This window comes from Metarhizium robertsii, assembly GCF_000187425.2.
Source record: "Metarhizium robertsii ARSEF 23 chromosome Unknown MAA_Scf_2, whole genome shotgun sequence".
NCBI lineage: Eukaryota > Fungi > Ascomycota > Sordariomycetes > Hypocreales > Clavicipitaceae > Metarhizium > Metarhizium robertsii.
This window is the reverse complement of record NW_011942160.1, coordinates 4,323,453-4,339,334: the sequence shown is the minus strand read 5'-3', so window position 1 is coordinate 4,339,334 and position 15,882 is coordinate 4,323,453. Positions and strand designations below refer to the sequence as shown.

Here is a 15,882-nt window from a genome sequence, read left to right as displayed (position 1 = left end):
TTCGCTGTTCTATAGCATATTCTTCGTTTCACTCAAGTCAACTTTCCACTTTGGGTCGTTTTCGGGACTGAAAAAGACGCGTGCGATATGACAAGCAGGTTTCATGTCGCCTGAACCCGAGCGGGTTGGGGACTCACGTGGCGTTTCAGCCTATTCCGAGACAGCCCTGCCGGAGAATAACGTACTAATGACGTCTTATCTAAGTAATAGCCATGGATTTTGATTGTATTGCCACGACTCGGCGTCGAAGTGCAAATGCGATATTATTCTCGGCATAGAGAGTATGGTAGGCGGTATCGCATGACTGGGCCGCGTTATGCGAGCGCCGGTGCTGTTTCAGCCTCTAGATCGGACTGAGCATGGCGGCGAAATGTAGTCAACAATTCGTACATAATATATCCAGGCCCTCAATGCTCGATTTGGGAATGAATAGCAAGACTCACGACGACCCAACCCCCCTCTCTTCACCTCACTTACACGGAGAGCAAAGAAAAGGACACACGATGCCAGCAAACGGCTTCAACATGCGGCAGCACTGGATGCTTCCCATTGTCCTCGCTCCAAATGTCCTCTCCCAAGCGCCTCCGGCAAAGTTAGCTGTCGCTGCTATCGAACACTTCGAATCTTTCCAGGCGGGGCCGTTCCAGCCGCTCATGCACATTGACCTCGGCGATTCGCGCCAAAATATTAAATGCATCTTCGACACGGGCTCCTCCGACATCATCGTGCCGAAGGCCGGCAGCGCCGTGTGCAAGCTCGCAAACCAGCAATGTCGAAAAGCCCCTGTCGTCATGGGGGATTTTGAGCCTGCCGAGAGCAGAGACGTTACGCAGGTGGATGGTTCGACCTTCAACGCTAGCTTCTCAGGGGGCGACGGTTTCGACGGCCCATATATCAAGACGACGATCAATATCGGGGGCGCCAAGGTGGATGAGTCGCAGGTTGCGTTGGCGGTGAATGGAAGTCTCCCGGGCGATTTCCCGCAGTTTCCAATCTGTGGGGTCGGACCGGTGGAAGCGGAGCAGACGGACAAGAAGTATGTTAATCTGGTGGCCAAGATGAAGGAGAATGGGGTTATTGGGTCTAATGTTATGGGTGTTGTGTTGAACCGGAATGGTGAGTCTTCACACAATTTTTCCTCCTTGCCCCTCTCCAACCACCCTTGGCGGAAAAGGTTGTGATGGAGCCCATGTATGAGTTTGGGCTGACTTGGAATAGCCTTCGAGAATGGCTCTGTTGTCTTTGGAGGTATTGACAAGAGCAAGTTCAAAGGAGAACTGCAGGAAGTTCCCATCGATCCGGTTCAAGGTGGAAAGATTGCTGACTTTGTGGTCAACATGACTTCTATTCGGCTACAGATGAACGATCGCCCACCTAAGCAGGGCCAGCAGGGCCAGCAGGGCAAGGGGGGCAAGAAAGGCAAACAAGGTCAGCAGGTCCGCCGTTCTCATTACGGCCGGGCTCTTCCTCGGCCTTCAGGTGGGAGCCATGGGCACCATGTATTAAGTAAGAGGGAAGGTAACAACGAGGACAATGGTGACAACGGAGGCAGAGGAGATAGAGGAGGAAATGGAGGCAAATGGGATAACCAACGGGATAGAGGTAATAGGAACAACGGAGACGGAGGAAAAAACAAAAAAGGAAACGGCAAAAATAACCAAAACGGGGGAAACAACAAGAAGAACAACAAAAATGGCAACCAAGATAATGGCAACCAAAATAACGGTAACCAAAATAACGGCATCATAGACCTCGGCCTCAAGCCCTCCGAAAAGTTTACCCTCATCGATACAGGCGGCGTCGGCCTCCAACTCCCGCGCGACTCGCTCGAAGCTATGGCTAAGGCTCTCGGTACGAGGTTCAGAGACGGCAGACTCGACTCTGTCGACTGCGCCGTGGTATCTGACAATAATAAGCTCCTGTTTGGATTCAATAACGACAAGACCGTCGTCAGCGTACCCCTAAGCCACACCCGAATCTCCAACACCGTACTGAACGCAGAAGAACGAGCCTCTGGGGAGTGTTTCCTGCAAATTGACGCAGTAGCGCAAGGTGAGAACCTGAATAGCATGGGGTTTCCGTGGGGGTCGGCCGTGTATACTGTTTTTGATTTAGATAAGAACAGACTGCTGTTTGCGGAGGCGGTTGAGAATTCCACGCAGCCAGATCTCCAGCCGTTTCCCTAAAAACCTGTGGCCTGGGGACATGCGCTGGGTGCAAAGTCCACGTCTCAGCAGGTCTGTGCCGGAAACATGTTGTGGAAACAATAACAATGCGAGCTGGGATTGCCTTTTTGTATCTGGATACGCTATCTATATATTAGTCTCTAGGACAAAGATTTCTTCTAATTCTTTTAAACCACCGAGCAATCTGTGAGAGAAAAGTAGGCATCCAAGAGCTAGCTTCCACTCCAGAGTAACAGCGGTTCGGGCTTGACCGGACGTCCACAGCAAGGGAGGTTCAGAACTGAGGAATCGAAATGTATCAAATAGATATTGCGGAGCGTGACTTGTCATGGTGATTGTTGTGGCGGCCACTCTCCACCAGCAGCGACGTAGACTCCAAGGCTTCAGACTGGAGGGTAGTCTCGCTACATTTTTGCCTCGGCCTAGGGTATTACTTCAGATCCTGTTCGAAGCTTTGTTTCCAGCCGAAAACCTCGCTCAGCATTTTCTGTGAACCGATTTGCGTGTTTCGGATCTTCCCTCAAGGATGTGATACCGTGGACTCAAAATTCACTTGGCAGCAAGAGCTGAACTCGTCGGCCACCAAGCAGTACTTTTTGAGTTTGAGATTTTGATTCCATAGCCCAAGCTTTCTCGATGTTCTGTATGGAGAGTTAGCGTGGGGACAAACTTTCAATGTTCTGAAGGCATGCGTGATACTTTCGTCACTTGAGAAACGAAAGGGGGTTGCGAGCAGAAGCACGTGTGACTGGCTGGGGCGACATTCAATGTCAGTCGGCCGAGCCCGCCGACTGCCGATGGCAGGGTGTCGAGGCGCTAGCCTATTTTTGGAGCTACGACTCGCCTCAAACCAGACATGTAGAAGCGCTGCGGAAGAAATGTTGAAGAATTACAAGATCTGTCATGTCGTGGCTGGGTTTGTCCATTCTGTATTCGGATTCAATGTCAGAGATATCCCGCCCAATCCGTCTATCAAGAGTCAAGACAACTGCAATAGCCTCACGACTATCAACAGCTATTTTGGTAGCCATTCCCATTCCTGATTTGCTCCCCAATGCACACAAATTACGTACAACGCACCTCGTACGCAGGTCTCGTGGTTGGCGGCACATGATGTGGAAAATAATCGTAAAGGTGCTGAGTTACTGTATGCAGTACTTCACTTCAGATACCTAGGGAATCAAAGGAACTCAGTTTGAAAATAAAGATAATACAATACCTTTTTTTCTAAGCTGGGATAATTTATCTTTCCGATTTCATCAAATGAGGCAAGTCATCTTCGGACCACCTGGAGTAACCTAGGTACATCTGCGCGGTGAGATAAGAACACGGTCATCCCCCGCTCTTATCGGCACTGGCCTAAACGCCCACTAATACTCCGTAGTCAATACCAGATTGACTTGACTTGACCAGACTCCGAACCGCTGCCTGTTGTACGTGCGGTGTGGCAGTTGAGCGCTGGTCTGGTTTGACACTTGGCAAGGCACTGGGACCCCGCCCATTGTTTGTGCTGACCAGTGCAGATGGCCAGGATAGGACACATGCATCCCCCGCCCCGAAAAAAAAGCTGGTGTGCAGAATCCTGGGTCCGATATTTCGGCGAATTTGACTGATTGCTGCGGTTTTCGGTCACCATTTTAGCGTTTGACGCCACAACCTCTAGACTTTTCGTCTTTCCAACGTCACACAACCATCTCCATATTCACATGAAGTTCGAGATGCCTTCTCTCCTTGGGCATGCCGAGCCAAACGGCGTTTTGCAAGAGACCAATGGCCACCGCAGGCCCGAAACGCCCGCTGGCCGCATGGCCTTGACCGACTACAGCATCAACCCCTCGCCGTCATCGGAGGAGAAAAGAGCCAAGTTGCGACAAGCTGTTCCCGACGACCTGTTGCTTCCCAATGGCTATCCCGATGTGCGTCTCCATGAAACAGAAACACCATGTTGCTACTGAATACGCATCTGGATTTCATACTAACCAAGCTGCCGACGCCAACAGTACCTCCGCATGATTGCATGCGCTACCTCCAGAGTCTACGAAGCTTGCAAAGTAACACCACTTAGCCCGGCAGTTAACCTCAGCAACCGGCTCGAATGCAATGTTCTCCTTAAGCGAGAGGATACACAGCCCGTGTTTAGCTTCAAGCTGCGCGGCGCGTACAACAAGATGGCGCATTTGGACCCTGCGCTGAGCTGGAAGGGTGTTGTGTGCTGTTCCGCCGGTAACCACGCTCAAGGCGTTGCCTATTCGGCGAGAAAGCTTAAAATCCCTGCTACCATTATCATGCCCGAAGGGACACCCAGCATTAAGCACATGAATGTGGCGAGATTGGGCGGCCATGTGGTGCTGCACGGCGCTGACTTTGATGCTGCCAAGGAGGAGTGCGCCCGACGGGAAAAACAAGACGGGCTTATCAACATCCCCCCCTTTGACGACCCTTACGTCATTGCTGGCCAGGGAACTATTGGAAACGAGCTGTTTGGACAAGTAAACATGTCCAAGGTTGAGGCCATCTTTTGCTGCGCCGGCGGCGGCGGTCTCATTGCCGGCATTGGCTTCTACGTGAAGCGCATGGCCCCCCACGTTAAAATCATTGCTGTCGAGGCATATGATGCAAATGCCTTGGCCCAATCATTGAGAAAAGGCGAGAGAGTTGTGCTCAACGAGGTTGGATTGTTTGCTGATGGCGCCGCTGTCAAGACGCTCGGCGAAGAGACATTTCGTATCTGTCAGGATGTCGTCGACGAAGTCGTCGAGGTGACGACGGATGAGATTTGTGCTGCCATCAAAGACATGTATGATGATACGCGATCCGGCCTGGAACCTGCGGGGGCACTGTCTATTGCCGGCCTGAAGAAGTACGTCTCCCAGCACCCCTCGCAAGACCCGAACCGCACCCTCGTGGCCGTGACGTCTGGGGCGAACATGAACTTTGACCGTCTTCGATTTGTTGCCGAGCGTGCTGCTGTCGGTGAAGGCAAGGAAGTTCTGTTGGCCGTCACCATTCCGGAGAGACCGGGGGCGTTTGCCAAACTCGTCGATACCATCATGCCTTATGCCGTCACCGAATTCAACTATCGATTCGCCGACCAGAACGTTGCCAATGTCATGATTGGCTTGTCCTTGACGGCACCACCGGCTAAGAGAAACGAGGAACTCTCCATGCTTATCGAGCGCATCCGAGCCGAAGATATGGTGGTGACGGACCTCTCTGGTGACGAACTGGCCAAAAGCCATCTCAGGTACCTCGTAGGCGGTCGTTCTGGCGTCGCCAACGAGCGGCTGTACATGTTCAGCTTTCCTGAGCGACCTGGAGCGTTGGAGCGGTTCCTCAAAGCCCTTCGGCCCAGATTTACCATTAGCCTTTTCCACTATCGAAACTATGGTGGTGATATTGCCAAGGTGCTGGCGGGTATCTCATGTCCCGAAGAAGACAGCGGTGAACTGGCGCAGTTCCTCAAAGATGTCGACTATCCGTTTGAGGAGTGCACGAACTCCGAGGTATTCAAGACGTTCCTGAGATCATGAGAATAATTTTTTTTGTACAGAATTCAAGAAAGACTAGGGTACTTTATGAGGCATTGGCATTTTAGACACGGCGTTTCGGAAATATAGACTGGCCAAATATTGTTGTCTGTTCCCATCAAGCATAAAGTGGCTTCGACCAATTTTCTGTATAACCTTTCGTTGTTGGTGGTCACACCCCAACTAATTGTGCATGGTATCCATCCTTGTGTCATGGAGAAGGCTGGATGCTTCTTGCATCCTAGGCAGGCGATGGCTTTTCTAGACTCTGAAATGCCATCTCCCGCGACAGACGCTAGATTTGCACCGAAACAGGAAACAGAGCCCACCATTATCAATGCCGCTCGAAAGCGTCGTCGTCTGCACCGAGTGAACGCAGTTTTACGCCCTCGGCACTGCCGCCTGTGGGCTCCCATGCATGACCTGGGGAAAGAAACAAGGCGTGTTCCTAAATTGGGGCATCGCCATCCGTGCATAATGCATAATATGAGGCTGTTGCCCCGAACCTCGGCAGTGAATGATACACATACATACCTAGGTACTTAATACTTACCAGATATATAAGTACGGAAGCACATCATACACTCAAATGGACGAAACGATGCGTGGCAAGCCACCGATCTCCACGGCCGAGGCTGCAGGGCCCCCAAGTTTTGGCCTATGCAAAGATACATACATACATACATACTTATGTATGTACATGAGTATATAGTGTTTCCGTATTTGGACACGCCCTATCAGGCACATGTCATGTTGTACACCGTCGTCGCCTCTCGCAAAAAACAGAGGGCATTTGTTTGTCGAGCCCTTCTGGAGAACAGGCCCAGTGACATACAGCGTGTACTCGCCATTCACTCGCACAATTCTGAATCGGGCTTGACACCACCCTCTTGGCTTCATGAGTCGCACACCAAGGCCTTGCCTACTGCGCTGCACTCGGTATAAAATTATCGGACCCGCCACTGCATGCCGACACTCATCACTAGACCAGGCTAAGTGTCAGGGCATTAAACGTAAACTGGTCCATGGTGGAGCTCTTTGGGGGGTAAAGGGGATGGCCATTTTCCTTTTATAGAGCGTCTAGAGGAAAGGAAAGGGGTTGATGAAACGGGTTGTCGCATGATGCTGACATGAGACGGAGAACGCGTGCCAAGAGGGTGATGTGGGAGCGACCGTTGCTTTCTTGGTGGTCAGCCTGACTGTGCAGATGACGGAGTACTATTAATATGAATGTATTATGAACCGGACACGTCAAGTGTCCTCTGTGCCAAATAAGCATTTTATGCAGGTTGATAACTCGTACTCCGTACTCCGTACCGCGGGGTCGGAAATAGGCCACATGCAGCAAGATTAAATCAAGAAAGGGGTTTCAGTTGGTTTTGTACCTGAAAAATTCCCACAGGGTGGAGGCCAGAAGCCGTTTCCAGTTGATGGGGCCCGCTTAATCGGCATGGGTTGGCTGGCTGCTCCATGTCAAGCCGTCGTGGAATCGTTGGCGGCGGTGCCCGCTGTCTGGTCCGGACACCTGAGCGCCTGCGTAGCTTCCACAGACCTTCTACCGAGCTTCGGTCAAGGAACCCCCTGCCCGCCCGTGTTTGGGGGGCGGCAGCTTGTTTTTTTCCTGTGTGGTGCCGTCGGTGCGAATGCAACACTGGCCTGGTTGTAATCAGCATCTAGGCTTTTTGGACGAAACGCTGACTGGCGGGTGGAGGCTGAGGGAGCTGCTGTCTGGTGTACTCCATATGTACTACTTAGAAGTACCCTAGTACCTGCGTCTAGGTACTTAAGTAGGTCCACGTGATTGCGTGTGCACTTTATGTACAACAGTCTCCGCTGAGCCATTATGTGAACCCCGAACCATGTTCCATGTGAAGGCAGAACGTTGACAACGGATCGTGAAAGCTGTTCCCCGTCGCAGTGCAGGCTCCGGGTCGACGGCGTGACTCCTCCGAGTCTGGTCTGGTGCTCCAGAAGAATCCCCCAGGCCAATTCGTTAGTCCCCAGCGGCCTGCAACCCTGCATGTGCTGCTTGATCCAACATTGAAGGCCCACCCATTGCCGGGAGCGGTTGCGGTTGCCGGGGTTAGAGCTCCGTGCCAGAAGGCGGACCGTGCACGCAACAATCCAGAGGTCACCTTCGGTGCGGGCCAACGGCCACCATTTTTTGAATCCAGCAAACCCGGCTCGCAGATCCCAGAAAATCACGAACACGACGGTTGGTACCACGGTGAACACATGGCCATCGAGATTATCGCGGCATGGCGTCAAGCATCGAGATTCAGACCCGTCAAGGAAGCTATGATCGTCTTATGACATGCGAACCCTCCGCCCGGATCTGTCGCCCTTCTCTGCAGCTATTGCCATGGAAGCTGGGCTTCTGTCTGGTGCTTGCATCATGTATCGGCGCTGCTGTATCTGCCGAGCTGTGACGGTGCTTCAGTCGATGGCACTTGTGCGTGTGTGCTGATTCGCAGCACTGCTATGGTATTCAAAGACAGCAGCTTAGCCACCTAGGTATTGTTGTCACTTCAAACTGCTCACCTGGCTGCACTCGGTTATTGTTGTACCAGATAAGATATGTAGGATTGTGCCAAAGCTTGAGCTTTGGCGTTTGTCCATGTGGTCCACCTCCCCTCCCCCACACGCTTGGAGCACTGGTTGCCTCGCTTGTGCGCCAGTTCTATTTTGTTTTTTTTTCCGCCAGCAAATGTACTGCGTACAAGGCAGACGAATTTATCCCGACCAGTCACGCTGCCAGCTTCGCTTATAGGAGGCCTTCTGTTTCGGAGCCGGCGTCACCGGTTGGTTCATGCTTGTTTGTCCGGAAACATTTAAACTTGATGGTAAATCCGGCCGGTCTTTTCAAAGTGTGGTGAAGCGAAGCAGGCAGTCTGATGGCGGTTACCAGTGAGCACCTCAAGTTCCTAGGTACCTGGGTTCTTGGTATTCGCCGTCGGGTATTACAATATTGTCTGACCCCACGTCAAGATACATACCTACCTAAGTACGGAGTAGTAGGTACATAGAGGTAGATGCGCACCCTGACTGACCTGCCCTTTCCACGCCGTGTCTCTTCTGCTTGTTCCAAATTGGCTCTCACTCGGCGCAAGAGGTACACGGCGCCGAGTCCAAAACTGGCACCCCGACAATTAATGGACGCAAGCTGCTGCACATCAACCACTGTACGTGCCTTTGCAGCTCGGCAACCATGACCTACTTAGGTTGCTTGGCTGCTTCGTACATGGTACCTGTTGCGTGTACAGCACTGCTAGCTCGCGCCTGCCCTGCACCTTCCCTGCTAAAAGAGCCGCTAGTACCCTGGCAGGTACGACCCTGGACCCTCACCTCACCCCTCCCACATCCGCCGTTGAACTTCGCGCCTTCCTCGCCTCTTCGTCCACTTCAGTTCTGGCCTGCTCAGTTCTCTAGCTGCTTTGATCTACACGACACACTCTTCGCCCCAACACAATCTGTATTATTCCTGCCTTTCCTTCCCACAGATTGGCGCTCGGGGGCATTCTATTTCCCTGCCATCTCTTGTTCCTCTGTCTTGTATTTCTTCACGCCTGGCCGCTGCATCTGTTTCTTTTTCTTATCCCGCATCTGGCCACTGTCGTCATCGGGGCCAAAATCCGTCAGCCACTACTCCGTACAGCTCTGTCTCAACGTCGACACACGCGCTTGTTTCCATCTGCCCACGACACCCCCGCAAACTCGAATCGTATCTATTTCACGCATGTCCGCATCGGCCTCGCTGACGGCGCCATCAAGCAAGACAAGTTGCGTGGGCTTTAAGCTCGAAAGCTTGCTGCGACAGAAGCTTTGATACTTGTCCTGCAGCACAACGCTGTTCCATCCATATAGGTGTTTGGTGCTCCTCCCACATTTCTTGCTGTTGGACTTCGGTTCTCCCCAAGGAATTCGAGGTATTGAGTCCACCCGAAGTTCGGCTTTTGTCCCGTCCACTTTTTGAATGGTCGCCTATTGTATTTGTCACCTCTGGGAACAATTGGCAGCCTTGGACTGGACTTGATCGCGACCGCCGCGGCCGTGCGCCAGAATCACGGTCCGCAACGGAAGCTAGTCAGGGCATGCTGGATCTCTGCTACGAAATCATTGAGTTTACTGCCGACACTATCACGGATCTCGAGAGCATCAACTACAATTGCTGAAACGCCGCCATTGGGCACCTGCTGGCCACCTTGGTCGCACCGGCCGGACCGTGCAGGACAGTCTTGCTTCCGGCCACAGAGCCTGGCCATAGCGGCTGCCCTTGCAAGCCAAGGGTGGCATTTCCTCGTCCCCCCCAATTCAATAAAATACACGGCGAAGCATCATTGTACTCATCATGCGACGAGGTCGCTCGCCGAGTTCGGGGTCACCTTATCGGGCGCTAGCCCATCACCAACAGGCCAATTCGCCTTCGACATCTACCAACCCAAGCTCTGTAATCCGATCTTTCGATGTCGACAGTAACCCGGCTCGCCCGGTGCGGCCTTCGCCTTTGACGGCCTCCATCATACGCGATATGCCCTTGGACCTTGTTGAACGAATACGTTCGTTTCCCTTGTTCGTTTCTGCGCCTGGGGAGTTCCTTGTTGCTATTGGTAATCACCTCAAACCTCAGATTAATGGGCCCAACGACCATATAATTACAGAAGGTGATGACGCAAAGGCCATGTACTGGCTGGTGCGCGGCGTGGTAGCTGTCACGTCCCGTGATGGAGAGGCTGTTTATGCCGAACTGAAGCCTGGCGCCTTCTTCGGTGAGATCGGCGTTCTCATGGACATGCCACGCACCGCAACCATCGTTGCACGCACAAAATGTCTCTTGCTCGTCTTGAAGAAGGAAGACCTGCAACTCATCATGCCTAAGTTTCCAGATATGGAGAAGGCGATTCGAGAAGAGGGCCAGGAGCGGCTCAACTTACTGAAGAAACAGCGACAGGAGCGCGGAGCCAGCCTGAAGACGCCCAAGGCCGACTTTGCTCCGCGTACGACTGTCCCTGGTGAAGTTTCAACTGGTGAGAGTGGGGCCATCAAAGACGGTACAGTGATCAACTCCAAGAAGCGCAAGTCACCGAGCCCTGGCATCATCGAGGATCCTGCAGCTGGCAGCGCGATTGCCAGTGGCTATGTGAATATTCGAAAGACTCTGAAGGAGTTGCCTCTCTTTTCTACGTTACCACCCGATATCCTTCACTTCCTGGGTCTCAGTGTACAACCGAAGACGTACCATCCGTTTACCGACATAATCTGCGAAGGCACCCCCGGCAATGAAATCTACTTCATAGTGCAGGGAGAGGCCGAAGTATTCCACGAGCAACGAAAAGAACAGGATGCCTCCGAAGAGGCCACGATATCAATACAGCACAGGCCACGATTGAAAGCTGGGCAGTACTTTGGGGAAGTAGCAAGCCTAGGGCTGTCTCCTGGGCGGACGGCAACTGTACGGTCTATTACAACGGTGGAATGCCTCATGGTCCCCGGTGAGGTATTGGAGGAGTTGTGGCGGCGCTGCCCGCCTGGCATCAAGTATCAAGTTGAAAAGACGGCCAAGCTGCGACTAAAAACGCAGGACGAGGATGTCGATATGACGGGCCACGATAGTAAAATAAAGGCTCTCACTACGTCGAGTCCTTCAACACCAAGCACTCCCACTAGAGGCATCTTGCCCAACCTTACCTTTTCCACGCCGTCGAGTCAAGGGTCACCAAGCAAAGATGACTCCGAGATTATGGAGCTTAAAGACCCAGATCCGTTCCTAAGTGTCAACATGGAGAACTTGCGGAACCGGAGGCGACATTCGCTTGCACCGCCGACCCCTCAAGCAGAAAGCCTAGCAGCAGGTCGACAAAATGGCTATAGGCCGTCTATCATCGATCTTACTCCAATCAAATTTAGCTCTAGCGAGACATCTTCTGAGTCTGGGGTGCCGGCGAAACGAGCGAGAACAGCCACGAGTCGATCTCTCTCCCCACCAGCCATACCTCCTCTTTCAGACGAGATTCTGGTGCGGATATTCAAGCACTTGGATATTCGCGAGCTGATTCGCCTCCGAATTGTGAGCAGCCATTGGAGACAACTTCTGGCCACGTCCCCCGAAGTGTGTAATGATGTGGACCTATCACATTACAATCGCCATGTCACTGACCATTCCATCATCCATATTTTGGCTCCTTTTATTGGAAATAGAGCCCTTTCTATGGATCTGAATAATTGTTTTCATGTCACGGATGAGGGATTTGCAATCCTATGGCGACAATGCGGCAAGAATATCAAGAGGTGGCGAATGAGATCAGTGTGGGATGTTTCAGCCCATCAAATTCTGGAAATGAGTGAAAATGCCAAACAGCTGGAAGAGGTGGATTGGAGTAACTGTCGAAAGGTCGGAGACAACCTACTAGGCCGTGTGGTCGGATGGGTAGTCCCAGAGTCTCCTACGGTGAAGAAGAACGTTGTCGTTTCTACCCCAACACAAAAAAGGCAACAACAAGAAGCGAAAGCAAAGCCACCAACTGCCAATAACCCCCCTCCAGGAACCGTCATCGGATGCCCCAAGCTCAACAGGCTGGATCTTTCGTATTGCAAACATATCACAGACCGGTCAATGGCGCATTTGGCTGCGCATGCATCTGATCGCTTACGCTCATTGACTCTTACTCGTTGCACATCCATCACAGACGTTGGCTTCCAGTCTTGGGCACAGTACAGATTCGAAAAGCTTACCCATTTGTGCCTGGCCGATTGCACATACTTATCGGATAATGCAATTGTGGCTCTTGTCAACGCGGCGAAGAATTTGACGCACTTGGATTTGTCGTTCTGCTGTGCGTTGTCAGACACTTCGACTGAGGTTGTTGCTCTGGGGCTTCCATTGCTTCGTGAATTGAGGATGGCGTTCTGCGGTAGTGCTGTGAGTGATGCGAGCTTGGAAAGTATCGCTTTACATCTCAATGAGCTGGAGGGTTTAAGTGTTCGCGGGTGTGTGCGGGTCACTGGCAAGGGCTTGGAGAACATTTTACGAGGCTGCACGCGTCTCAAGTGGACTGACGTGAGCCAGTGCCGCAATCTTGAGCATTGGCTCCGAGCCGGGAGTATCGCCAAATGGGGTTTCGACGATAGAACCACAAAACCGGTGGTGCCCACGGAACTCTGGGCTGCAGCAGCTCACGAAGGCATTGGAGAAATACCGCCTCCAAAGACGATGAGCGTAGCCATGCTGACCACCCCGAGCTTCCTGCCTCGATCTGGGTTGGGCTTTTTGGGCCGACGAGCAAGGCAGCCAGTGCGATTTATCATTGAAAAAGGCGTTCAGGGACTTAGGTAGAGACTGGCAAGTCTCATTCATACACGACACCAGCATCTGAGGGGGAGGAGGACTCAATCTCTGAAGTTGGGTACAATTATAGGCACAGGCACCGGAGTTTTGTACATTGTTTGGGATTAGGACGACGCCTCGGCTAAATATGAGCCTTATTGGATGGCGGCGACTGCATGGTGAATCCCCGGCGTTTCGTTTCTATTTCCTATTCCTGGATAAGGAGAATATGTCGAGACCAATTGATGTTGCAAATGTTCTATACATTGAGAGATGGCTGCAGCTGTCTGGAAATAAGGTTTTTGGACGAGAGTTATGCATAGAGATACTGGCCATTTTTAATCTTGTAGTGAAAATGGGGACTTGCAGCATCACTAGTGGTGAATCAAAGGCGAGCGGCGTTTGCTTCGCCTCCAAACTGAGCGAAATCGACGCTTTCTTTTGGGCCATTCCTCTTTTAATTGCTGTTTCTTCGCCACCCAAGAGCTTCCTACCATCAACATCAAATCAAGGCTCTCTGAGACCTACTACAGTTAAACACTAGAAAGCTATAACGAACAACGGCAGCTCTATATCTCACATATTATTAATAATTCTGGATCTAGTAACTCCGTACTAGTAACAACCTAGGTGCATAGTATCAGTGAACTCATCCGGTTGTCCTTGTAATGCGCAACTTGCCAGTGGCGAGATTGGCCCGGAAGGTTCCACCAAGTTCCAGTTCTCCACGTGACTTTGGAGTTTAATCAAGTCCGCCAAACCCCGGCCGCACGTCATGCTTTATCAGCCTCCCTCTCTCTAGCTGGACTGGAATCCAAGTCCGCAAACCCTCATCTACATCTGCTCTCCGACAACTTATTTCCTTTGTTTGCTTGCATCGACACCCTCATCACACACAACACACAACACACTGCGACATCAGACTATTGCTGTCCGTCATGTCGTTCACTCTAAGTGTACGGCAAAGCCCTCTGCGCCTGGCGCAACGGCTGCCCGAACTCTCCAAGACTGCGTTGCGATCTGCCGCGTCCGTCCGAAGCCTCCACACGCCCGCCAAGCCCACGACCAACTTCTTCACGTCGCGCGTCTCGTCAATCGCCGCCCGGAATGCCTTTGCCCGCGGCAGCAGCCGCTCATACTACCAGGAGGCTACGCAACGGGCTACCAGCGGTACTGGTATGCGCAAGCTGCTGGTGGGCGGTGCCATATTCGGCGGTACTCTTGTGGCCATCAATGCTGTTTTCAACCGCGAGACGAGAGACGATGGCGGCATGCCGCTGTACGAGCGGGAGTACCTGAACAACACCTTCTTGCATACGGGATTGGGTATCGGTATCATTGGTTTGACGGCGAGGCAGATGGTTCAGAGTGGATTCGTCTACCGGTTGATGGTGACGAACCCTTGGGTCGTGGGATTGGGTGGTTTGGCACTGAGCTTTGCCACCATGATTGGAACTCGTTCCATCAGCCCTGACAAGTAAGTTGAGCCGGAGTGTGCACGCACGGATGAATATGTCTTTGCTAACATGGTTGTAGCTACGTCCCCAAGTACGCTCTCTGGACCGCTTTCAACGCCACGCAAGCCGCCTTCGTCGCCCCTCTCCTGGCCTTCGTTCCGGTACCTCTCCTCGCTCGCGCTGGTCTCTACACCGCCGCCATGATGGGTGCGCTCTCTATTGTTGGTGCGACCGCCAAGCAAGAGAAGTACTTGTACATTGGCGGCCCTCTCCTGGCTGGTGCTGCCATTGTCGCCGTCTCTGGTTTCGCTCCGCTGCTCATCCCTGCCACGGCTGTCCGCACGCTGGCGTTCACTGAGAACATCTGGCTGTACGGTGGATTGGCCGTCTTTGGCGGGTTTACGCTGTATGATGTTCAAAAGGTGCTGTACCACGCGCGTATGGCGCAGGCTGGCCTGATGAAGCGCGACCCGGTGAACGAGAGTATCTCATTGGAGCTGGACTTTTTGAACATTTTCGTGCGCATGGTTCAGATCTTGATGATGAACCAGAACCGCCGAAAGTAAATGCGCAAGATGAAATGAAGGTAGACGAAGAAAGATGCGATGGAGGGGCTGGAGGGGCTGGAAAAAGATGTGAATTAGAATATTGATACCTTGTTGAGTATTGGGGTAATGAAGAGGCCAACTCCTCTCAGTGGTACAGCTCGGTTGTATTATGTAGAAAATAAAACCATGGGACAAATCAATTTACGAAATCTGATGGACTCTTGTCCCTACGATATTGGAACCCGGGGTTCTGTTTCTCATGGCGAAGCCACCGTGTTTCCTTTAACGCATGTCACCTCGAGCCTGACTTCATCTGGGCACCGTGGATGGATGACACAACTCGCCCCAGGGTGCAGTCAATGTAGTTTGTCAATGCATTCGTTCGCACAGGGCACATGAGGTGGCAAGATGTCTGCGCACCTGCGATGATATGAAGATATCCTTTTCGCCAACTCGACCATTTACAATACCAGAGGCATTCCAAACCCGATGGTCATGGCCACGGATAAACTCGTCATCGGTGCTTGGCCTCTTTGGAATCCCGGGAGCCCCGCCACCACCAGCCAGCCAGCACCGAGCCTGCCCCGCGTGCAAAACCGTCATTGACGACGTTGCGCATGGGCAAGCTCAAGATTTGTCATTTCGGCGGGGCACAGCATCACGTCAAACCCCGCCGTCGCCGCCGACCAAGGACCGCAACCATTTTGCCTTGCCCTCATGGCCGATTTCTATAAATCAGCAGCTTCAACCGCCAGGCAGCGCGTGCCCCAGCGTTGACACCCGAGCAGAACTTGCAGCCCGCAACGCCCCCCCGCTCGACTTTGTTCCTCAAACCTCTCGACA

The 15,882-nt window shown here is 52.4% G+C and overlaps 4 protein-coding genes across 4 annotated transcripts; all 4 read left to right on the top strand.

Moving 5' to 3' along the window:
- Nucleotides 1-503: 503 nt before the first annotated feature.
- MAA_05188 (Peptidase aspartic, active site protein) lies at nucleotides 504-2,186 on the top strand (the record flags this gene model as incomplete). Its single annotated transcript, XM_007823186.1, has 2 exons — nucleotides 504-1,116; nucleotides 1,219-2,186. The coding sequence occupies 2 exons, from the start codon at nucleotides 504-506 to the stop codon at nucleotides 2,184-2,186; spliced, it is 1,581 nt and encodes a 526-aa protein (XP_007821377.1).
- A 1,718-nt stretch (nucleotides 2,187-3,904) lies between these two features.
- Nucleotides 3,905-5,716, top strand: MAA_05189 (threonine dehydratase; the record flags this gene model as incomplete). The annotated part of the gene is made up of 2 exons (XM_007823187.1): nucleotides 3,905-4,102; nucleotides 4,187-5,716. The coding sequence occupies 2 exons, from the start codon at nucleotides 3,905-3,907 to the stop codon at nucleotides 5,714-5,716; spliced, it is 1,728 nt and encodes a 575-aa protein (XP_007821378.1).
- Nucleotides 5,717-10,061: 4,345 nt separating this feature from the next.
- Nucleotides 10,062-13,043, top strand: MAA_05190 (cyclic nucleotide-binding domain containing protein; the record flags this gene model as incomplete). Its single annotated transcript, XM_007823188.1, has 1 exon — nucleotides 10,062-13,043. The coding sequence occupies one exon, from the start codon at nucleotides 10,062-10,064 to the stop codon at nucleotides 13,041-13,043; it is 2,982 nt and encodes a 993-aa protein (XP_007821379.1).
- A 929-nt stretch (nucleotides 13,044-13,972) lies between these two features.
- On the top strand, nucleotides 13,973-15,057 carry MAA_05191 (Inhibitor of apoptosis-promoting Bax1-related protein; the record flags this gene model as incomplete). Its single annotated transcript, XM_007823189.1, has 2 exons — nucleotides 13,973-14,511; nucleotides 14,571-15,057. 2 exons carry the CDS (start codon nucleotides 13,973-13,975, stop codon nucleotides 15,055-15,057), a joined length of 1,026 nt encoding a protein of 341 aa, XP_007821380.1.
- Nucleotides 15,058-15,882: the final 825 nt, after the last annotated feature.